At 37.7% G+C, this 24,596-nt stretch overlaps 1 protein-coding gene across 2 annotated transcripts in view; it reads left to right on the forward strand.

The window, feature by feature from the left end:
* The window catches only part of TBCD (tubulin folding cofactor D), a 128,667-nt gene that overhangs the window by 41,821 nt on the left and 62,250 nt on the right, over positions 1 to 24,596 (forward strand). For both annotated transcript variants that reach the window (XM_014952916.1, XM_014952922.1), the window contains 2 exons: positions 12,382 to 12,538; positions 21,725 to 21,782. In XM_014952916.1, the coding sequence (XP_014808402.1) occupies positions 12,382 to 12,538; positions 21,725 to 21,782 (215 nt within the window). The remainder of the gene's footprint in view (positions 1 to 12,381; positions 12,539 to 21,724; positions 21,783 to 24,596) is intronic.

Genomic DNA, 24,596 nt, shown 5'->3' on the forward strand with positions numbered 1-24,596 from the left:
TAAGGCAGAAAGGTGGCTTTTTTTTTGTTTTAATTAATTTTTAATTATCATGTCCCTATAATACAGCTTTAGCAGTGTAAAAAGCTGTCATATTGCTGGCTGGTTGTTTGTAAGTCCTTTGGCTTTAGATGGAATAATAAGAGTGTTTATAGTCCATCATTCTTTCATTTAGTTGTAGAATGTTTTGAAGAAAAACAGTATATTAGAAAATTCTACCGGCAGAGGAAGGTCTTGAAATGTCTGTGGTCAGAAATACCTGGAGAAAAGGAGAACAGTCCTTTGCTTTCTCAACAGAAGGTGTTATTCTCACTCGATAGTAAATAGTCAGTAAGTTTGTGTGCCTTATCAATCTATGTAACTGTCCTCATTTTCCTTCTGCACATGTGGATCATTTTTATGTTGTCTCTAGCTGAGGGAAGGTACCATCAGGTTTCTTTTTTTGCATGTGATAGGGTAGAGGTAGGTTTCCTTGAATAAAATCAGATTAGATTTTTGGTTTTTAAAGAAAATTGCCATTTCTGGCATTTACAGAAAGCTATTGAAGGACTTAAATAAAGGTGACTGAAGTGGGATAAGAGGCAGTCAAAATCTGAACTTTGATTTTATTTTTTCCCCCTTTCTTACTATCCCCTTTCCCTGATCCGGTACGTGGAGGGGAGACATGATGACCAGTTGCTGCCTTGACCCAAGGGAAATGTTTTAAATCTAGCTACTTCCTGGAAGTTGCTGTTATTAGTCAGGTTAGCTGAAATCAGCTGTGAACAAAGTAGAACTGGAAAAAAAAAACAACAACCAACCAGCTAACGTAAATGGTCCTTTTTTCGGTGCTTGGATGGTATTAAAAATCCAAATCTGGGGGAGAAGATTCATTGGTGGGCTGCAGAAAAAGGGTGTGAGAGCTCCTGTTTGTGTATGCTTCTAGAAGTAATAAATCTGGATTGCAGTGATGTTGTTTCATCACTTACTGTTGTTAACTCGTTACACTTGCATCCTCAGTATTAGATAAACTGACTCCAGTCACCTCTTGGTAGCACCCTTTTCAGTTTACCTGAGCACAAGTCAGATTAATTAAGAGCACCAGGATTGACATAGTAAAATTTGGATTTACTGATATTTTCCTCCCAAGTTGCTTTTTTAAAAATGTGATTATTTTTGTATCTCCGGAGGTCTGAAGCTTTAGTTTTATATCTTCTTTAGTGTAGAGTATTCTTCTTTTGTTCTAAGTTTATTTAAAACTCAGTATCAAGTAACTGTTGTTTAGCTGGAGTTCAATTTCATAGGTTTAATTACTGTAGCATAAAACTGCCATTTTATGTATGTTACAAACTTCCTTCTTCCTTCTTGATGTTTTTATATGAATTTTTTGGGTCAGCTTTAGCACTAAACAGAAAACAAAATGTCCCTACCAGAAACCATAGATACAAATGGGATAAACTTAACCTATTCTTGATACGCTGCTTTCCTAATTTTTATTTTTCTCCTGCACGTCAAAATTCCATTCCCTAGGCATATGAAAGAGTGCCAAGTGTTGCTCCGGTCAGTTAGCAACCTCTCCAATCATCAGATAATTGTTAACTTTCTGTTCTAATGCAAAGAATGGCCCTGGTGACTGAGTTGTTCTTATTTTGGCTTTGCCTCCTACCAGTCAGAATTCTGATACTGGCTTTCAGAGGATGTCCACTGGTCACGTCATCACAAATGTTTCCATATTTTGCTAGAGATGCCTTGCAAACTCGTGCACTGGTAAATTATTCCAAGAAAGACAAGTGATCATGGTTAAATGTGAATAATCTCATGTAGTTGCACAGCAATAGACATGGAGCTCCTGAAGCGTAGCTTGCCTTATAAAAGAAGAAACTTAAAATTGTGTGACTGGCAATATTCACTTCTATCTTTAAATGTGAATAATCTCATGTAGTTGCACAGCAATAGACATGGAGCTCCTGAAGCGTAGCTTGCCTTATAAAAGAAGAAACTTAAAATTGTGTGACTGACAATATTCACTTCTATCTTTGTCATCTCAGTTATGTATCTAGATGGGTGGCTTTGAGCTAAACGTTCAAGAAAGTCCTTTTTTCTTTCTTTGATCTCTTGAACTGCAGTTATCGACAGATTTTGCTATCTGTATTAGCATGTTTGGACCAGGTTATTCCATACCATTCCCAGAAGGGGGCAAATGTATTTGAATATAATTGCTGTAACTCATGCTGTGCCCCAAAACATTACATGATTCTTGTACCATATTCTCATAATTATTTTCTTCTATCCCATATGAATAGTTATTAGTCTTAATGCTTTTTGAATAACACCTTTGAAATGTGCCTTTGTTTTTCATAACGATTCCAGTCCCGGACTTTGGAGATATGTCTGGGCAGATTACCTTGCTGATGTTTGTGAGCCACTTGTTCATGATTACTAGAGCAAATTATTTGTATGGGAAAAGAATAAAAGCTCAGCAGTTAATAGCAACTGCAGATCATATTTTTAGATATTTATTGTGGCCTGTGCTGTTAGTGTTTGGCCTGGAACTAGGATGATCTTCCTTCTGGTTCCCATCCTCACCCTTGGGCAACGAAACATCTTAGGGGAAGTAGGTAACATCAGAAATTGAGACTGTAGGCAGAACTGTGAACTGTTTATAAGAAGGGGTTTTTATTTAATAATCATTCTTTTCATTGCTAGCCATTCTAACAGAGATGTAAAATACACCTTTCTTCAGTTTCTACTTGAATGCTCTGGTTATAATTCCTTTTAAAAAATTAATATTTTTAAAGTGTTTTTCATGCAGAATTTTTTTTTCCTTTTTTGCTTTGATTTCAAGATTTAAACTGGAGATTTTGAGACAGTTCTCTCACTTAGATGAAGTTTTTCTTGTAGAATTTATTAATAGGACCCGAATTGTGCCATGTGTAGCTCTAGTGTACATGAAGTCAGTCCTGCATGGTTTTTTTTTTTTTTTGAAGCATAATTGGCGTTGTGCTGCTGTGATGCCACTCTCGCCAGGAGAGTGGTGAGGCGTGTAATGAATACTCCTGGATTCAAAATATTTTTAGCTTTCAGTTAGTCTTTGAAACATGTCAAATTTTCTAAAGATTGATATGATTACTATAAGTTGTCTACTATTTCAATAAATTTTAAAACTGGGAAATATAAACCAGCAAGTGAAATCTGATGTTTTATTTTATTCCATGAAAAAATGACTAATTCTGCAGTTCTTGGGCTGCAGTTTGTCTGTTATGTTTTTGAATTTGAAGTTACATGTTACCATTTAGCTGTAAAACTTCAGTTGTTTTTAGAATGGATCATGCAGGCATCATTTCTTACTGTACAGCATATGTTAGGACCAAAAACTTATATTTCAGTGTGGTTTCAGTATGATTTCACATCTTTTGTTTTGTGCTGTATTTGTGGTTTTGTAGGCTTCAGACTATTATTTATAGGGTTTTTTTTTTATTTAATTGGGTGGGGATAAATACTAAACAAACAAGAGAATCCTAGTTTACTTGAATTTCTGGTTTGCTTGTGAAAGGACGTTATTAAAATTTCTCTTGATGACAGCATACTATAAACTTTCTAGCTAATAAGGTGTGTCATATATAGGAACATGAAATTTCCTAGGCCTTCTTAATATGGCAGTGGTGAGATGAAAAGTGTGCTGGTGTTAAACTCCCTCAGTGGCTTGCTGACCACTGAACAGTCCCAGCTGTGTCTGCTTAAAGCCAGGGAAAGACTCTTAAATGAAATCAGCAGCAGAACTATTAATGTTTCACCGTCAAAGATAATTTGCTCTTTTTTTATTGTTGTGCATTATGTGCTCCTATTTTTGCTATAAAACCAGATAGGTTTAAAGTAAGGTTGGAAACATTTGCATCTCAGAAGAGTAAGGAAAGGAAGCCAGGGAAAGAAGTTTGGAAGAACTGTGTGGTAAACTTGCAATCAATTGGTGCTTGTTTTGGGAGGATTCCAGCCAGAAAGACTTTATTTTTGATCTGCCTGCTTTCTTAGACATCCCTACCCATTCACAGTGAAACAATCCTGTGGCAACAATGAAAGCAACATTTAAACAGAAGGCAATAATACTGAGATACTCAGATAATGGCTCGTTCAGAAGTCTGATACTGGTGGGTCGATGCAAGCGATCCAAATCTTCAATTTGATTTTTCTAATCTCAGAAGAAATAGGGTGGAAATAGAGAGAGTGGAAAAAACCAACTTGTGAAGAACCAGGCTTAAATAGAAAGGGTGGAAATAGAGAGAGTGGAAAAAACCAACTTGTGAAGAACCAGGCTTTATTTCTCCTGTCTATAAATTACCCTCAGAATAACAGGAGAAACCGAAAAGTGTAAGAAGAAGGGAAGGAGCATTGGAGCCTGCAGCCTTAAGTGCACGTAACGAGGGGGCTGAGATAGATTTGAGAGGGGACTTGGCAGGTTATGATGGCTTGGGATTCAGTGACAAAATGAGTGTGCTTGTTAGCTTTCCAAAGAGGTCAGATGCAATGCTACCAGCATCCATAAAGATCCTGGCTTAGGAAAATATTTTGTGTATTATTTCTGCTGAATGGCATGAACATTGTTTAAATAGGAAACACTGGTTATTTCAGTTGACATTTTTTCTCTGTTTTAAAAATGTCCCATTGTCAAGTATATTTTTGGTGAAAAGTTTGTATAAAATGAAGTCCCATGCTGTCAAGTTTCAAATCTGTGCAGATGCTACGCCTTTGAAGGAATATCTGTGTATACATGACTTCTGCATCTGCAATTTTAAAATTCCTTCAGCTTCTGTTGCAAATATCTTAATTTGATTGGAGTTGGTATGTGCTCCGTGGTAGTACAGAGATTGCTGTCTTCCTGGTACAGAGAATGCTTGAATATTTGCTAGTATTGGTAAGACATCAGATTCCTGTGTGTTTTACCTACAGGTATACAGAATGGTGCTTCCTCATATTTATATCTAGCTTGATATACTTTAAAAAACCCAAAGTCTGAAAAACTCTGCACACAATGAAAAAAGGAGCATTTTTGCTTGGCCAATTTTACTCTGCCATTTATTAAAAGAAGAAAAAAATCAACTAATAAAAGCAATACTGCTTTCAACTGTGTTCGAGAAAGAGGTTTAACTTAGACTAAGATTTAAGTAGTATTTTATGTAGCTTCCTAAGCTTGTTTCCATACTCTGTTTTAGGGATTACCTTCTATGTTTCCATATTTCAGAATAAGTTGCCTGATACTGAATTGCACTGCCAGGGTGTTTGGAGGAGGACACATGAGGAAGTCAGGCTTCTGAAATGTGTTGGTCTCTTCTGTAGTGGTAGTTAATTGAGAGGCTTTTGGCAAGAATCCAGGTACTTTTCATCACAGATACAGGAAGAAATGAAAAAAAGATCTACCTGTCTTAGGTGGACTCTTAGAAAATAGAAAACACCCAAACCTGAAAGGCTGGTTACAGAAGAATTTCTTTTCTCTAACACCCAGGTGAACTTTAAAAATGATGCGTGGTCTTGAAAATAGTATTTTAAAAAGCTATAACCCGTATGTCATCATAATGGTTTTCAAATTAGCAAGGAAGCATTATAAATAGTGCAGATTTTTTTTTTATTTTTTTTTTTTTTACTAGCCAGCAGGTATGAGCAAGAATAAATGCCGTAGCTGAAGCTGGAGCAGGAAAGGTCCCTCCCCCAGCACAACTAGGAAATGGTATAAATACTGAGCAGGGAATAAATGACAATGAATCGCTTCGAGCTTTTTCACTGTAGGGTTTATCTCAGTATTGCACAACCTTAGCCTAAAGGTTGGGGTTTCTTTGGTGATTTTTCTTTTCTGACATGCAGTGTTGTAAGTTTACAAAATTTTTATACTCCTTCAGAGTAATTCATTTGCTTAGTAGGATTCCTTCATAAGCCTGTTTCTTCATGTCCTTAAACTGCAGTTTGCTACTGGTTAAATTAAAGGAAGAGCTCTCTCGGCTGTAAACCTGTGTGCAGGTCTCCAGGATGGCCTTGGGAGTGAGCAGGAAGATGAATCCCTGAAATGCTCAGCGCTCTGTGTTTCAGAGAAGGAAGATCAATAATGTCTTAGGTCAGCTGCAGGCCTTTCACAGTCGCCAGGTAGGGGTGCTTAAAGATTGGGAGTTTTTAGGGCTGCATTACGTAAAGATGTTGAGATAGACTGGCCAAAATCCAGATCTGTCTCCTTCCTCCTTGGCCCCTCGCCAGGCTCAGAACCTCACACTAATTTCAGCGTTGTAGCACTTCTGCAAACCTGCCATTAGTTTATTGAAGCAGATACCTGGGAAATGACAGCCAGCGTCCATTTCCTTTAAATCCTGTATTTAAGTAATATGACTGGTATCAAACAGTAAGTCTTTGGCAGGGATGTAGTTAGAATGCAGCTCTTCAGGGCAACATCCAAGGTGACCAACAATCCCTTCTCTCTGCCTGAAAGCCAGGCTTTGCATCACATATTTTCCTCCCTCAGCAGCGAGGCAGACAACAATCTCCCTTGCTGCCCAGCTGTGATTCATCGCTAGAGCAGGTCTTTCCTGTGTGCTGACTGAGATAGGTCCAGAGAAAAAAATACCACGTGATCATATAATTAAAGACTCTCTTTAATTCATTACGTAGCGAGAGACTGAACTGAGATTGCAACCAGACAGACACAGCCCTTCGTAGTCACGGGTTAGAAAATGCTTGTTTGGTTTGTGGATATGCATATATATAGCCTTATATACGTGGGTCAGTGTTAAGAATTGTGAGAAAGTTATGGCAGCTTCAGAGACTTCAGCTGTTAAATTCTTGGGTATCTCCTGAGCATGCAGGAGCTGTGATATTCTCCCTTTCTTCCCTGGCAAACTCCTCTTGATGTCAGACTTGGGCGCAGGAAGGAGAAGACAGAGGCCACCTCTTGACAGTTTTTAGGCACTTGCCCTACAGGATGCAACGTCAGAGCATTTCACTGAAACACTGCAGAATTTTTTTGACAGACAAAGCAGCACATGTGCTTTCTGATCCTCACTGGAGAATTTATCTTCTGGATGAAATAGTCCTATAAGCGTAAATTCTGAAGTAGAAAATGAGAACAAATCATAAATGCTTGGCAAAACTTTAAACAAATATTTATTTCTGATAATGGGCCTAACCTGAAATTATCTATGTTTGCCATCTGTGCTGATATATAAAATATTAGTATAACAGCCCTAATGAAGTTACAATTAGGACCTGCCTCTTTTTCTACAAGAGGTCAGTGCCGTGTCAGAGCACGTGGGCTCAAATCTGAAATGCTTTACATTGAAAAGCCAGAGTTGTTTTTTAGCCTATGAATGAGAGGGGTGGGTATTGCTGTTGAAAACACAGGGACCTGACCTATTGTAGATACGGTTGTTTATGCTTTTTTTTTTATGCCTGAGGCTCACAAAGAAGACACCCTGCAATGAGATAGTTTCATTGAAGAAAAAGTTGAAGAATAAAATTATTATTCTCTGTATTGATGACTGTTTCAGCTTCATAATTCGTTAATTGTAAGGTTCTTAGCTGCTCCTGCAGTGACATCGTGTGCAGTACTTCCTTCAGTAATAACAGAAATCTTTTTTTTTGGTAGTGTTTTTTTACTTATGTTTTATAATTCTAAAATAGAAAGTTTTGCAAGATATTAACCTATGAATTGAGAAGGCTTCTCTGCATAAATGGTCCATATCAAAATGTAAGATTATCTAAGAGGTAACATTAGCTTAATCTGTTTCAAGAGTGGCATATTTTAAACTGAATTTAGACAATTCTTAATTAACCTGAGATCCAGTGAAAAGTTGTTTTAAATGAAATATTGTTGACATGAAATTTTGCAATTTTCTTGTGGAGACAAGGCCTAAGGCTAAGGAACAGGTTTTTGTTGTTGTTTGTTTGTTTGTTTAATTGCTGTATTTGTTTGTTTTATATGATAAACATTGGAATACATTAAAAAAAAAAAAAGAGAGTAACATGGGGTTCCTGATGGCATGTGTTATAGTCTAGGTTTGTGTAAAGTATGTTTTTAAAGGAATAGTATGAGGCATTTTTTATTTGTGACCTTTCAGTATACAATGCCTTCTCTAAGTTTTTCTTAGACACTATTTAGTGTCTGTCACCTGAAAGGCGCGAAGCATCTGGCTGTTTAAAAAGCAGAGTATCTGTACAACCTGTCTCCAGTATATGAGGGGAAAAAAAAAAAAAATCTGTTGCTTGTAATGCTTTGAAGCTAGAAGTTGTTTCTTTATTTTCCAAAGGCTTGAGCAAAGTGCTGTGTTGCAACCTGCAGCCCTGCTGTTGGGTAAGGCAGGGCGGAGTGTAGCAGGTGCTTATTAATACCTCTAGGCTACAGGGAAAGGTGACTCTAGTTTCTTGAGCATTCGCAGACCTAAACAGGTGGATATTGTTTTAATAATTGGGTTGAGAGTGGACACTACTTATCCTCTGTTTTTAATGGCAAACCTTTAATGTAGACCTAGGAAAGAAATGATAAGTTTTAAATAATACTTCAGGTTTTCTCCCTGTTATATCTCCCAGCTCCCTACTTTTAAATGAAAAGAGGCATGTCCATAATTTCAAAAATACATTTGTCTTCTGAACTAAAATAAGTTTTTTCTGGAAGTGTTTTTTTCTAAAGCTTTTTTTATTTCTGGGTTGTGTTGTTTGGTTTTTTTGTTGTTTGGTGTTGATGTTTTGTTTTTTTAAAATAAATTTATTTTAGGTATAAATTTGGCATGCTTTTAAATCTGAAAAATTGAAACCATATAGAGCAAGCACAGTACAACACTGTGACCACACTGAGTATCTGAGATGGTTATGGTGGTGAACTGAAATGGCATAACGGGTACAAAATGCAGAAGGTGACTACACAGCTTTGAACTTCATTGCTGCTTTGTGTATGAAAGAAAACTCTGCAAGAGTGTGAATGTGAACAGCTTAAATCAGAGAAGAATGATAAATAAAATTTAACTTGTTTTTTTTTTTGTTTAGTAACTGTTCTACCAGTGAGAGCATGAAAACTTCAACAGATGACCCCTAGATCAGGATTTCCATTGTTATAGTTGTAGTATTTGTATTACCCTTTACTCCTGCATACTTCAGGGTTTTTCCCCCTCCTCGTTCCTTCTAAATGTCCACTTTTGTATTTTTCCTTTCTATTATCCCCTCTTGCTCTCTGGACTTGGAGTCCTGTTGTTTCTCGTGCAGCAGCAATGCTTTGAGTCCCAGACAGGAGTAGGACATCAGAGAGGTGCCAGTCTGAAGGCCAGCTGTGAGATCATGGGCAACCTTGAGCTGCTTGGGGTAATAGTGCCATTTTTCCTGGCATTTCCTTAGTTTCTACTGTTAAAGACCTCTGGCAGCATCATCTTGCTCTTACACTGACCCTAATAAGCCACGTGCTGTTTGGTATTGACCCTACTATTTGGGAAATTAATGCCCTCAACTGAAATGACATGTGCTTTTTTCTTTTATAGAGACAACACAAAAGTGAGGAGCTGCTTGTGTGTCTTTATTCCGTATTTCCTTCGGCGCACAGAGAAGGGAGCAGGCTCATAGCTGGCTGCAGCAGCTGCAGTAACCGCCCTGTGCTCAAGGAAGTTTGCAGCAGCTTCACAAAATTGCCTTTGGCTCTTCTTTAGTTTTCCTGTAGAACCAGCTAATTCCATTTTTTTCATCAGTTGATGCAGCATTTTTCAAAACAAGCCAGTCAACATTTTTAAAGATTTTTATTGCAGTTTCTTTCGGAACTGGGAAGTGCCCAAATACCCATCCATCTTTGCCCTATCATTGTCACTGAATGGGAGTTGCTTTTTTTCCCATGTAGTGCTTGTGCTCCTAATAATCACATCTTATCCATCCCTCTGAATACTGCTTTATTTTATTTAGTAGGTTAAAATGAATTTAAATGGCATTTTAACACTTCCCTTACTCCAGTTGGGGTGCGTATCGTTTTGTTTAAGGTAGCAGTCATACAGTGATGAATTGTACATCGAAGTTTAATTATTTAGTGATTATATCCACTCGAGTATATCCAGGCACAGTTTGCTAATAAAATACAGTTCAGTGATCCCATTTCTTATTCAACAGGATCACCTTTGACAAGTATTTTCTAAGGAAAATCAAGAGAGAAATTGTTTCTTTTTTTTTATTTATTTATTCTAGAGGCTGATGTTTCTACAGACATGTTTCATTTATTGAAGACATGCCATCTAGAGAGAGATATATTTAAATTATGTATAGAACCATAGAATGGTTAGAGTTGGAAGGGACCTTAAAGATCATCTATTTCCAACCTCCCTGCCCTGGGCAGGGACATACATGTGTGGATTTGCAGATATCAAAAGAAATCCCTCTGGGGAGCCTTGCATACATATAATATTTCTTAAACTGTGGCAGTATGTTGCTGGAACAGTGCAAGAGAATTGTCCTTTAAGTTCTTGGAAGCTCTCTTATCTGTAGAAAACATTATTGACTTCTGTGGTTTTGATGGGGATATGAGCATGAAAGTGAAATTCTTAATCTATTTGTTTTCCCAAGCTTATTTTTGTCACTTACTCATAATACCAGTATCATGCTCAGCAGGATCATGTGGTTCCAGGGCTCAGCCTGGGCTTACGCTCTGTGCAAGGACGTTTCTTCTGGGGCTCCCTCAGTAACATCTGGCACAGAGACGTGTTACATTGAGGTTTGTTGCTTTTAGGCCTTTATTGGCCAAAGCAGACTCAGTCTGAAGTTTCTGAGGTTGTCCATTAAATCAGGAAACAATGCTTGGCACCTGCATTTCTCAGAGCTGCCTTGGATGTGACAGCTATATCCCATCAGTGGATTTTTGGCTTTTGATTTGTATCATGAACAAAGGTAATGCCACTCTTCTCCCAGAATGAAGCTCTGGGGTACGTGTGTCGTTAAAGAGATCCTGACACTGTCAGATGGGGATGATTATCTGGGTCACTAAGGAGAAACAGAATATTCTCAAGAGGACACAGTATTTTATCCCTATTCAGAAACACGGTGTATTCCTGCTGCTGATTTTTTTTTCCAGTTCCTGTAACGAGTTGGATTCATCAAGCGTAACATTAATAGTCTGGGGTATCGTTTAGTTCCTGTTAAATGTTGTCCTGTGTTTTAATGTTCCTCCCTGTCCTCACCATCCCAAACAAGCATGATTGAGAAATAAAAGGCACTTTCTCAGGATGGCTGGCAGCTGCTTTTGTCCTGGATCTGTCTGCTGGGCCTCAGGGGACGTTGTCTGCAGATTTGGGCGTTAGAATCAATTTAAGTGCATTTTGAGTACACTCTGGAGTGCAGTGTGTGATTCCGTGTTGCTGTCAGGATAGAAACACCTCTATCATATTTCCTCACTGTCTCTCACCTCACTAACAAAAACTGATATGTTGGTGAAATTGATGTAATTAACAAGACTGATAGAAGGAAAAAAAAAAAAAGACATTGGCTGCTTTGTTGTTGGGTTTTTTTTGTATACTGTTTTCCTTCATCAAAGGCCTCTGGTCTTGCATTACATCATTCTGTGCTGGTGAAGAGGCGTGTAGCCATGACTGTTGGTTTGGATATCTAAGCAAAAATGAGAGTAAAGCCTACCTGTTTGCATTTCTAGGTTACATTGCAGTTTTATACATATTCTGTCCTTATCACCTATGCACTTTGGCAGTGGTGATAGCTTCAAGCTCAATGCACTGCATTGAAGTTGCTCAGAGTAACAGCTCTACGGGGAATTAAATATCACAGCTTCCTTGCTTAATGCAAGAATGATGTCGAATATGTCTCTTTGCATTAAGAGTATGCAAAAACTCTACTTCAGTCCCTTTCAAGATTGATATATTGGTAATTCACAACCATTGCTAATTAAGAAGAATGTGTCATACTAGGACTTATACCATGATAAACGTTGCCTGCTAATAGATGGATACTGATTTATTTTATGGTGGTTACAGTTTTTTAAGAACATTTTTTTTCTAGTGATAGATGCTGCTGTAATATTTGAAGTCCAGCACTTTAAGAAGCAGATACTTTAAAATACTGCATTTTAAAATTAGTTTGACTTCTGAACGTGTATCACCGAGTAATAATTTATATCAGTGTTACTTTTTACGTAACACCCCCTTTCATCCTCATTGAATTATATGTGAGTAGAATAAAAAAATAAACTGCTACTGACAAAGAAGCAAAATAGTGTATTAAAAACCCAAATTCTTCTAACAAATATCAAAATTAACACGTATCAAGAGCCATGCTTTCTTTTCTTTCAGAACACGCAACTCCACTCTTCATCTTTTCTCTAATGATCACTGGATGTTTAGACCTTTTTTTTTGGTTCACTGTATGGTCCTAATTGTTGCTTTTGTGCATTTTTTTCTTTACCAGTTGTTCCCGTCATTTTGAAAGCCCTGACGTACGACGAGAAGCGGGGGGCGTGCAGCGTGGGCTCCAACGTGAGAGACGCAGCCTGCTACGTGTGCTGGGCCTTTGCTCGAGCCTATGATCCTGCAGAATTGATACCATTTATTAATCAGATTTCCAGGTAAGTCGTGGCAATAAGAAACTGAGCTATTTACAGGTAGTTTTAAAAATCTGTTCAAAATTAGGAAGGAGCTAGGAGTTAATATAGTAGTCTACTTCTGTGTCTTCTAGAAGTTAATAGTCTAGGAGTTTGATGCTCTCTCTTTATGACATTTAAAATTAGTGATACGTCCGTTTAGGGGAAATACCTTCACACTTAAAAAGTAGCTGTGGTGTCCCACATAACATGAATGAAATTCATTGATCTCTGGATATTGTTAGCCAAGGAATGGATATTTTTGTTTCTCTATGACAATTTTTAATGAAGTTCATTGATTCATGCTAACAGATGTACTGAAAATCTTAAAGGTAAAGAATTGAATGTGGGTGGGATGATGATGACATAAACAATCCCCTTGCCTTTCCATGTAATTGTTAAAGTCTAAAATTTCTTCCTGTTTCTATATTCGGTAGGAGGTTTTGGTTAAAGGTAAAAATAATGAGAGAGTATTTTTCTCTTTTAATACATTTTGGTTTTATATAGTACTCCAATCTGGAATGACCGCTGTGCTAATTTCTCTTAGAGCTGAATGGAGACACATGCAAGTGTTTTCAATCAGTGGTTTCTATTTCAAAAGACTTTCAAAAGATGCCCACACCAAAATCTGTCATACTGCAGTGCTGGACTAGAACTTGGTGCAGCGTTGCCCTTAGTATGGAGGATATTTCTGCAGATACAAAGTGATTTTACCTTTTTCTTTTTTCTTTCTTCTGCTGCTTTTCCTCCTATTTGCTGACCTTGCAGGATTCTCTCTTCAGTGTTTAGTCTTTTGTTGGCAGCACTGGTTGACATTTCAGGGTGTCTTTAATGGGTGATTTGCACTGCAAACACAAAGAGGTCGCTTCTAACAGTTTCTTGGCAGACTTTTAGTGCACCCATTGATAGTAGCAACTCAGGCATCTTTGTCTCCATTGGAGGGGTTTTGATCCGTAGTTATTTAGTATTATCTTTTTTAAAAGAAAAAAGAAAGTTTGGACTGTACAGTGATCTGTAGTCCTGGATATCTGGTTCTATTTCCAAGGGCTGCCTTGCTTCCAGATTGCTGACAGAATGGTTTCAATCACTGTGTGCGTCCATCTCATCCAAACAGCCTTGTTTGGAGACACCAGATTACTTAGCTCAGCAGGTTCCCAAAGAATATATAACTATTTCTTTCTTCTTTAAAACAAGTTTGGGACAGCTGTACGTAGCCATTTTTATTCCTTGATCCCAATGTACTATACCCATGCTGATCTCTGATGTTCTTCATCCTTGTATCCTCGCTTTCCAGTGCTCATCCTGTATTGCAGGGTCACATAACAATGCCTCTTATCTGTGTGGAACTCGCTCCTGGGGATTTTTGAGACTGTGATAAAATCTTTCTGTCTAAGAACCTGCTGTCAACTTTCTTGAGGCCAGACGCTGTTTTTCTTTCTTTTTTTTTTAAGCTGTCGTGTGTTTTCTCTGAAGTGAGCAGACAAAATTTCTAAGACATCTTAGCCTTGTGTCTCTGATAAAACAGTTTCATGTTGTTCTTCATATACAACACAATATAAACTAAAGGAGAGGAGTTCTGTCACACCGAGCTGTGCTGGAACATGATGCCATCCAGTGTGTGTTGTTCTGATCATGTCTCATCTACAACAGAATACAAACTAAAGGAGAGGAGTTCTGTCACACTGAGCTGTGCTGGAACATGATGCCATCCAGTGTTTCTGGGCTGCATCCCCACCAGCGTGGCCAGTAGGGTGAGGGAGGGGATTCTTTCCCTCTGCTCCACTCTGGGGAGAACTCCTACAGTGCTGCCTCCAGCTCTGGGGCCACCAACAGCAGAAAGACGTGGACCTGTTGGAGCAGGTCCAGAAGAGGCCATGAAGATGGTGAAGGCCTGGAAGCCACTCTGCTGTGGGGACAGGCTGAGAGAGTTGGGGGTGTTCAGCCTGGAGAAGAGAAGGTTCTGGGAAGATCTTATAGCAGCCTTCCAGTACCTAAAGGGGGTGTACAAGGAAGCTGGAGAGGGTCTTTTTACAAGGGTGTGTAGCAATGGGACAAGGGGTAATAGCTTCAAACTGGAAGAGGGGAGATGGAGATGAGATCTCAAGAAGAAATTCTTTGCTGTGAGGGTAGTGAGACCCTGGCCCAGGTTGCCCAGAGAAGTTGTGGCTGCCCCATCCCTGGAGGGGTTCAAGGCCAGGCTGGATGGGGCTTTGAGCAACCTGGTCTGGTGGGAGGTGTCCCTGCCCAGGGCAGGGGGTTGGAACTGGGTGAGTTTTAAAGTCCCTTCCAACCTGAACCATTCTATGACTCTATGACTGATTCTGTGACTTTCAGAAAGAGAATACAGTGCTCCAGAAAAGACCTGCCGCAGTTTAAGTGTGCTAGAAGTAGTGGTATTCTCCATAGTAAATTGTTAAGGAATTATTTTCTTGTGAAAGGACATATTTAATTTTCTAGCTGAGTTCGGGGTACATTACATATAGTATGAAATGCTTAATATGAAGGTCCCTAAGGATGTGTTTGCACGGTGAAATCCCTTCTAGCTGAGTTCAGAGTACATTACATATAGTATGAAATTCTTAATATAGAGGTCCCTAAGGATGTGTTTGCACGGTGAAATCCTCATGTGATTGCATTTTGTGTTGTATTCCAATTTTTAATCTAACTAGCACAGGCAATGGTAGCAGTGAAGGCACAGAACATTAACAAATGCTCTGAACAGCATGTGCAGATTATTCACTGCTGTCTTAAACTCATGGGAATTATGTTTCTGAAGAATTTCCTGTCTTTTACTTTCAGGCAGTTGTGGAAATAAATTCTTCTTTTCTTTTTGGGAAAATGTCAAGTGAAAATAATTGATACCTTTTACTTAAGGTTGTAATAGCAATTAACACTGGCAATGCCTGCTCTGACAACTTCAGTTGTTTGGAAACAGTTGGTGGAGAGAAACCCAAGGTGGCTGGCAGGGGGGAAGCTGAGAATTGCTTCTGGTCTGTTGTAAGGTGTTGTAGTTTGTATATGCTTAGTTTTCTAACAAAGCTGCACAGTGTTTTAGCAAGTATTAACGCTCTATTAAGGCTTTCCTTAAAAATCCTTGTAGTTATGTTGGCCTTACCTTCCAAATATAATAAACTCTTGAAGGGAGAATTGCTGCTCCAAAGAGAAATGGTGAAAAAAAATATATTCAAATAAAGTATGACACAGAGTTTCACCTATTGTGTCAGCAAGCCGATAATTACATACAGCTTTTTTTTTAAATCTAGCCTTAGGTGTGTCACTGTTTTACTTAAAGAAGAGTCATACTTCTAGCCACAAGCAAATTGTTGCTACCCATAAAAAATGCAGAACTCAGCATCTTGAAACAAAGTACATAATATCCATTGTGAGCTGAATTACACAGCAAAAACATCTGCCTGTATAACAATACAAACTTATTAGATTCTTAAAGAAAAAATAAAAAATCATTTACCTGAAAGGAAAACTGCTAACATCTTAAAAAAACGTAATGTGTGATTGCAGTCCTGGACTGTTTGCTTGTCTTGGTGCTAGAAGTTGCCAATGGTTTATGGTTTATTCCTGTAACACTGGTGTTAGCTGGCTGGAGGAGCACAGGTAGAGGTACCGGGGTGCTGCACTCCGACCGGAGAGGCAGGGCAGTCGTCACGGTACAGCCAGTTACACTGGTGGTAACTGGAAGGTGTTGGGCTGACCAGTGGGCTGCCTCGTGTCTCCCTGCACATGTCTCCTGGCACATGTTAGTGTGTCTTGTCAGGAAACTCACTTGGGTACCAAAAATACCAAAGAATTATGCTCCTTTACTGGGTCCTGCCTCGCAACCCGTTCAGACTGTGGTCCTGCAGTTGCTAATTAAAGCAGAGTGCTAATTTGGGAATTTTATTTTTTTTTCCTTTTCTTGCTTGCAAAGTTGTATTGTCATATAATGGAAAGATATTGTTTTCTGTAGTCAAGGGATGTAAATACATCACTTTTGACTAGTGAAAAATCACCTTAAACTGTATAAAGTCATATTTTTTTTGTAAACTTTGTGACACTTTGGAAAGAAATATGTCTCTATATTCAGTGATAGCTATTTCTTCTCTGCTTTCTCACAAATGTTCTGTCATTAGTGATGAAATGATCAGAATATTGAAGTTAGAAACTTAGATTGCTGTAGATCACAGATCAGGCCTTTTTCTTCCTGGCTTTTGTATTTCCTTCCTGACCTTAACCATTCTTCTTTTAAGAAAAAAGAGAAAGATAGACAACACTTAGACAACACTGATGAGGAATACTTGCCCGAGAGTATTTCTACTAGTACTTGCTCTTATTTTTACACTTCAGTATCTTTTCCCTATCTGTATTTCAACAAGATACACTTACTCACATTTGCTTATTTATTTTTTTAAAGTCCAGTTAAACTGGTTTCTAAAACCTTGCCTGATCTATTCAAACTATGGGACCACAGAAAGAAAATTCTTGGCAAAGTAGATGAAACTTCACTTTTATTGCAGGATAATCTTACTGCATTTTGAAACACTTGCATGCACTGAAGTTGCCATTCAAGCATATCTTTATAAAAGCACTACTTGACGGAGATCTTTTTCTCTCCCAGTCTCTACATGCGAGCTTTCTTTTTAAGCTTACCTGTGAGGAAAGTTAAACATAATGTAATAACTTGGAAATACGGGTAATTTGATTCCTGCCCCCTTGGGTGTGGAAGTTACTGTCTTTAAAGCAGCAGGTGCACACTAAGAAGCTGAGCTGTTTTGTTTAAAACCTAAACAAAAAATAAAAAGGAAAACATATTTGTACTCTATTATACAATTACAGCGATTAAATTGTTGCTGGCTATCTCAATCATGTGGAACGGTTGCGCAGTCAGACTGTAGCTTCATTTGTCTGTCATTCGATGGTGTAGGTAATCAATAAATGAATCGTTACTTAGAAAGATCTAATTGCTGCCTCCCGTTGCACAGAGCACTAGCAGGAGGCGTGCGCGCAGCCGAGCAGCGCAGGTGGCTTTGTCTCCCCTGCGGTGGTGCCTCGGTTTTGGAGAGGGAGGGGAAAATAAAAAGGAAGGTGTGGCTATGGATGAATGATGTAGCTCGCTCCAGGGCAAGATTGTCCTGCAGAATTGGGGAAATCTGAAGCATTGCTTTGAGCTACATCTTGTACCATGATGAAATATTGAGAGTAGCTTTTTTTCTTTTATGTACTTGGATATTGCCTTCAGAAGAGAGTTGTGTGCCTACTGTGTCTTGCACATGGGTAAAGATACTTCCCCCAGGAGCATCATATGCCTTCTTTTCTTTCTTTCTTTTAACAGCAGCCTTTGTAACTGCTATTCTCAGCATTTTCATGCTCTTTTCAACATGTGTATTTATTTTAATTTCATTATTGTACCCCAAAACTTTGGGATATGAGTAACCCACTGAAGATTTAGGACGTTGGGTGGCTAGCAGAAAGTGTAAGGGGTTAGAGAGACTGTGAAAGTATCCTCTATGGAAGGGGGAATGGTTTCTGTATTTCTCCTTTTCTGCAGATTTTCTCCTTACCTTGATAAGCAGGAGGCATTAAATCTGAGACTGGTCTGCAGGGTTTTTCCCCCAGCAGTGCTGGCTGAAACTGCCTCTTCTGCTTCACCTGTGCTGCTCCTGCAGTTGAGTGTAGCACGGATGCATGTGAGAAAGTGAATGGGGGAGCTTCTCTGTTTTGTTTTTTTTTTTTTAAAAAAAAAAAAGGTAGCAAAAGAAGAATTAATGGAGCCTGGATGTGTTTTCATTATGCAGTTCACTATGTAACCACTCCAGCTGGGGTACTGGCACGACTAGGGTGCAAAAAGGGCTGTTGGCAGCTGCAGCTCTCGATAGACTCAGGTCTGACTGGTCTCACCCCCTTTTTTTAACTGGCTCAAATTGTGCAAAACAATTTTACTTGTGATCTTGTGATAATTATTATGCCTTTAATTCCCTAATGTATAGTAGGGAGGAGAGTTTTCTGCCCTGTTACAAGTTAGACTTTTCCCTTTTTTGGGCTCAGGAAGGAAATTTTGGTTTTGTGCCAAATTGGCAGGAGCTTTGAGAGTTTATTTTTTTTTTCTTCCTGCAGCTTCAGGGTGGTATGTTTGAATTAATAGTAGCAAATTCTCAGAGGTTAGCAATGGGATAAGCTTCTTGCTGCTTGTGACTAGTATGGATGAGAAGTACCTGCTACAGGTGATAAAGGAAATTCAGATTTATTGTCTGGTACCCTCTGGTGCTTATAAGGAGAGGGTAACCAGATATTTCTGCTACTTCTGTGTTCTGATGTGTGTCACCTGGCTGGGCTCTGCTCTGATTCTCTCTGCCTTGTTGGGAGAAGGTAATGAGATCAGTGTTGGGCTGAGGAAGTGAGCCAGTAACATACTTTTAACATCCTTTTAACATTTTCTGAAGCCAGTTAAGTGAGTACTTGGGGGAGAGGGGAAGGGATAGGGAAGAAAGGGAGAATTTTTAGTTGACTGTTAGAATTGCAGGTTGCTTTTTAAAGTCCACTTGTGTTTATTGTGTGCTTACCTGCTTGTCATGCATACAGGTTAAACATACCTCAAGGAACTACAAAAGGTGTTTCGTAGAGACTGCAAGATGCAAAGCCATTCTTTGCTCTACCTGTTAGTAGTCAGGTGTGGTACGTTTCAGGCAAGTCAAGACATGATTCTTTAACTAGCTTAAAAAAAAATATTCCACTTTGTTTGACATAAACAGTTTCTTTATATTAGGAAATCCTGGTGGAGTATCACATAAACTCCCACGACAAAGCAGACAGGTGAAGACACCTTAGACATGTTTCATCTTAGGCACGTTGCTTTCCTTGCTAATCCCTGTGTTACAGCAAACTGTGCCTGCATTTTCAAATAGGAATTAACTTGAAAAAAGTATTCATGTAGTTTGATAAGCTTAAAATACTTCTATTAAAAGCATTAACATAAAACAGTGACTACAGTATAATTTATGAATATAATGGGGCTACGGGAGCAATGACAAAAGTCCTGGCGTTTTTTGTTTTGTTTTTCTTAAATGTGGTATTCTGTTGCAGCACTGAATAACTCGGGTGGCATCACATAGACAGTATGTTGTTTTGCTGATTTTACTTATACAGGCTTGTCTTAAAGTAACAGAAGAATAAGAAAAAATGGAAAAAGTACAATTTGATTATAAGCTGAAATATTGGCTAGAAACTCTTTTGTGTAATAACTTGAAACTGTTTTCCATTACATTTAATAAACCACATTTTTAAGTCTAAATATGAAAATCAAAGAGGTGTATTTATTCTTCAGTTTGAAAAGACTGCATGTTCTTTCAAAGCAGTATGTTAATATTGAATATGTATGTCCTTACACTTATCCCTAAGTGTCCCTTTTGAGCCACTGTTGGAGACAAGACAGGGACTGGGAAGGATTTTGGTCTGACCCAGCACAGCTCTTCTGAAATACCCTGTGACACGTCACTGCAGGGCTCCTTTGGCACAGCGAGGGCAGCGTCTGCATTCTGAGACTCCTGGCTTGATCAGGAGCTTGGGGGGGTTTGGATTTTGTTTGTTTCTCAGAAGAGAACAATAATGAAATATTCCATAACTGATAAAATAATGTTTTATCTTATAGCCCATATAATTGGAATTGTCAGGCAGAAATTTATTTCTTTTTGCTTTCCAGGATGATTTTCAACCACTTCCTTAGGTTTGAATGTTCTCTTCTATAAAAGATTTATGGGAGCTATTCATATCATTAAAACTAGGTACTTATGAAAAGTCCTTTTAAAACTATTTTTAAGTTTCTCTGGATGCCAGAGAAGAAAATGAGCAAACGTGGTATGAAGATGATATATTTGACCCAGCACTTTTTCAGCAGTTAGCCATGTCTGCTGCTTCGTAAGGAATGCTTCCCAAACCTTTGCTCTTCTAATCACTATCGTTTGGGTGACCTCTTTATGTTTCATAATCACCTAATGTCTTTGTGGCAGAGAGAGAATTTGCTCATGCAGGTATCAAGAAGAAAGCATTAGCTGTCTTAAACAATTTATTTGGGTTCATTTTCATTTTGTTCTTGCTTTCTGTTTCTTGTTTTCCTGAATGGAGGTAAACTGAAATGACAGAGGCAAAAGGGATTGTGCATTTCAGTGAATTTTAACAACACAGTATTCTTCACTGTAGGAAACTGATAGCCACTACCCAGGGAAGTTTGATATTATCAGTGTAATTAATATCTTTATGCTAAAGAAAAGCTATCGTGGATTTACTTTTCAGCCAATATTTATTTCCTGTTTTGCCTGGAGTCAGTAAGTAATGTAATGAAAAGTTTCAGAGTTTGAAAGGAATAATTTTCTGCTTAAATGATTCTCCTGAAGTGATGTTTATTTGTCACTGAAGTTAATTGAATGCTGGAGGTGGATTTCTACAGCTGTAGACTTTGTGTCCTGCGATATATTCTCTCTCTTCTGTGGTGTAGCACACCTTTTTAAAGCAGTTCTTTTGAGGTAGAAGAATTAAACTGTGCTGGGTTACCAGACTTCATGCACAAAGAAATAGTTTCGTGTAATCATGCCTCTGTATCTACAGGTCACTTCTAAAAAAAACTGCTTTGCAATTTTTCTTTCAGGTCACTTTTTAGCAGGATTTGCATATTGTTTTCTGATTTTTGTTACTTACAGGATGTGATTGTTCTTGCAGAGATAGCTGCAAGTTTCCATTGCTTAACTTTTAGATTTGCTTAAGCCTTACCTAAGACTTGCCATGCGTTTGGCTATTGAGAAACTGTATTTCCAAGTTTTCATTTAAAATTGCACTGTATGAGTCTCACATTAGAGGGGATAGGTATGTCCAAGTTTAAACTCCTGGTATATTTAAAATAGAGAACTTTTCTATGCAGTTAAATGTATTTGCATACTCCTTAAATTGCTTTGATACAGTAGGATGACAGTTGTCTGTTTACGCTCTGGAAAGTCCACAGCAAAGTAGAGAAACAAGGAAGTACGTGGTTGTTTCAACTCAAATTTTAGTTGAGGCTTGTATTTATAAATAATAAGCTCCTTAAAGGAAATGCTGGGTGTTCCGCTTAGAAGACTAAATGTTGAAATGATAGTGTTACACATTTCTTTTCCTATTTTTATACTAATACTCAATATTTTATTTCCTCAGTGCACTGGTTATTGCTGCAGTATTTGATCGTGATGTTAATTGCAGAAGAGCTGCTTCTGTAAGTTATCACATTCTAACTTATATGTTTCTGTTATTTTTTGTTTCTTTTCATTTAATTTATAGACTTAACTATGTAGAACTATGGTATGTAAGCAGTATTTTGTACTTAGAAGCATGGTGTGCATTTAGGTTTTAAATTATATAATCCTCAGCTCCACATCTTGATTTATGGCCACAGTTCATGATCTGCTGTGTTGTTGTCGTGATGGATAAGATAAAGTATCTGAGAAAGAGCTATTTAGCATTTTTCTAGTCACAATATCGAAGACAAAAGGGTCATTTGTGACTGTGTCTTTTTCAAGTCCCCAAGCTGGTAAGTTTTTGCAGTTATACTTTCCTAATTGTTCATCAGCTGTTACTCTGTAATTGAGGTAAGTTGAACATTTCGAGAATAATATCTCTCCTTCAAACACATTTTCAGTTATTGTACAAAACTCTTTCCAGAGGACTGGAAGTTTTTAAAAGAAAGTGGTAAATCCATTAGGCAGATACTGTTTTCTGCTTAATAGAACTGACACCAAAGTGTGTTCTGTGGAACCTTTCTGTAGAAAATATTTGTGCTGTTGAGAATTAAAAAGTATGTTTGATTGTTCTTCAGAGGATGGAATTTATAGAGTAGAGACGATGGAACTTGAGAAGAAGAAAGAATGGACATCTTATCTTTGAGAATTTAAGTCAGTGTGTTGTATATATTGAACTTGCTTTCTTAAAAAAAAAAAAAGAAAAAGAAAGAAGTATGAGTTATCTGTTTCAACAGATAAAACAGATTATCTTATGCAAATGTAAAAAACCACACCCTATAACTGTATTAGCTCAGGACCAAACAATGTCAAAGAACCAGGTCTCAATTCCTAAGAATAAACTTTACTGTGAAGGCATTTAAAACAAACAAACAAAAAAAGGCTTTCTTTGCAATGTGCAGATTTATTTAATGGGTCTCTCTTATTTTTTGATTGAAATTTTGAAAGCTAATGCATTTATAACATAAGCAGCATTTCTCAGGGATACCTGGATAGCATCCTTATTTTTTCTAACCACACCTCTGCTGGAGAGTTTAAGCTGTTGAATGAAGCTGCAGTATAATTGCTGGGGAAGTGAGTCAGTTGCTTGTGTAATGGTATCACAAATCGCTTTGTCTAAATAGGTTAAAACCAAAGCTGGGAAGCTCAGGTGCTGTCGGTCGCTGACTACTCATATTCTTCACATATTGTACAACTAATGAATACCAGCAATGCTTCTTGCTCCCAAACCCCCCCAAATTTTAGAAACTGTATAATTTGCAGTTCTTGGCTAATTTAAGTCACTTTATTCAAATAGAATCCTTAGAGGAGAACAAATGTAGCTTTGGTTTCCTGAGAACTGCACAAAACATTAAGTTGGAGTGGTGAACAGTGAATTATTTGTTTGCTTTATAGGAATTAGCGTAGGAATCAGTGGTGACATATATAAAGAGGAGAATTCTTTGTAACATAATTGCCACTAGAAATGTACCGCTTGTTTGAGTGGCTCAATCTAATTGTCGTGTGTAATCTTTGTGATGTTTCTGTGCTTAAACATAAACCGATAGTTTGACCGTGAAATATAATGCTAAACCAGTTACATTTCCTAATGCTACAAGCTTAGTGCAGATTGTGCTTCCACGTGTCAAATGAGTACAAAACACAGTACATTTTTGTCTCACTTTCCTCTTCTACTTTAAACCAAGCTATTGAGCATTTTGTAATACATTTATTTCCAGACAAATTAATTAATTCATTAGTACATTCTGATTTAGAGATGGTCAAAATTTGGAATTTCTGTTTTGATGAATAGTTAGGAAAGTACTGAATTTTTTTTTTCTCATTTTAGAAAGTCAGGCAAAGAAATATTTCATGGTCACCGGGCATTACTGCAATTTTGAAGAAAAATACCTGGGAGTCCTAATTATTTCCAGTCATTACTACAGTTAAATACCTATTTAAATAAACAACGTGTTTTACTAGATTTTCCATCTATTACAATATGCAATATATTATAATGCAGAGCACCAATAAAACAAAATAGCATATAGAGATATTTTGAACCCTGAGGTTAGAGAGAATAAAACCAGACTGTTCTTTTGAAGCTCCAGAAGTGTTCTGAGCTGACTTTTGCAACGCTTTCATGAATAATCATTATAAGGAATAATCACATGAATAAGCGATCGCGGATTGGGCTCCATTCGGCTCTTACGTCTTAGAGAAGGTGTTGGTTTTTTTTCCCTCTTGGCTGGTTGATAGTTTTAAAAATCAGGACTTGTAGAATGTTTTAATATTTTTTCCAATTTTGTGGGAACAGCCAAGTATCCAGGTTCCAAGTCCAGTTGGTCATCTTGGTTCTGATATTGTGGAATCTTTAAATTAAGATGTTTGCATCCAATTTTTCTGTCTCCAGAAGGGGATTGTAAGAAAAAAATAATTACAAAACAATTGAAATATTTGGCATCTTTTAAGAATTTGCAGTTGTTTGAAAGTGTGATTAAATAGTATCATTTTCAGTTTTTTTAAAATCTCAGAAGTATTATGAAGAAAACTCTTGTGAAACAATAAAAAACTCTAAAGGAACAAGGAGGGAATTCTGTCAACATTAAATGATCTCTAGAAAATTGCTTCTTGGATGAAGAATATATTTTATTGTTTTTATATTTCTATTTTACTTTCTCTCACAAAGCTTTAACAGAATAATATTGTGGTGATGCATTTCCTTCTAACTTTTTCTGTGCAATGTACAGAGCCAGGCTATTTCCAAGGCTATTAAATTGAAATCATTGACGAATATATTTATAGTAAGCCAA

The sequence above is a fragment of the Calidris pugnax genome, unplaced genomic scaffold, assembly GCF_001431845.1.
Source record: "Calidris pugnax isolate Ruff unplaced genomic scaffold, ASM143184v1 scaffold9, whole genome shotgun sequence".
NCBI classification, from domain to species: Eukaryota; Metazoa; Chordata; class Aves; order Charadriiformes; family Scolopacidae; genus Calidris; species Calidris pugnax.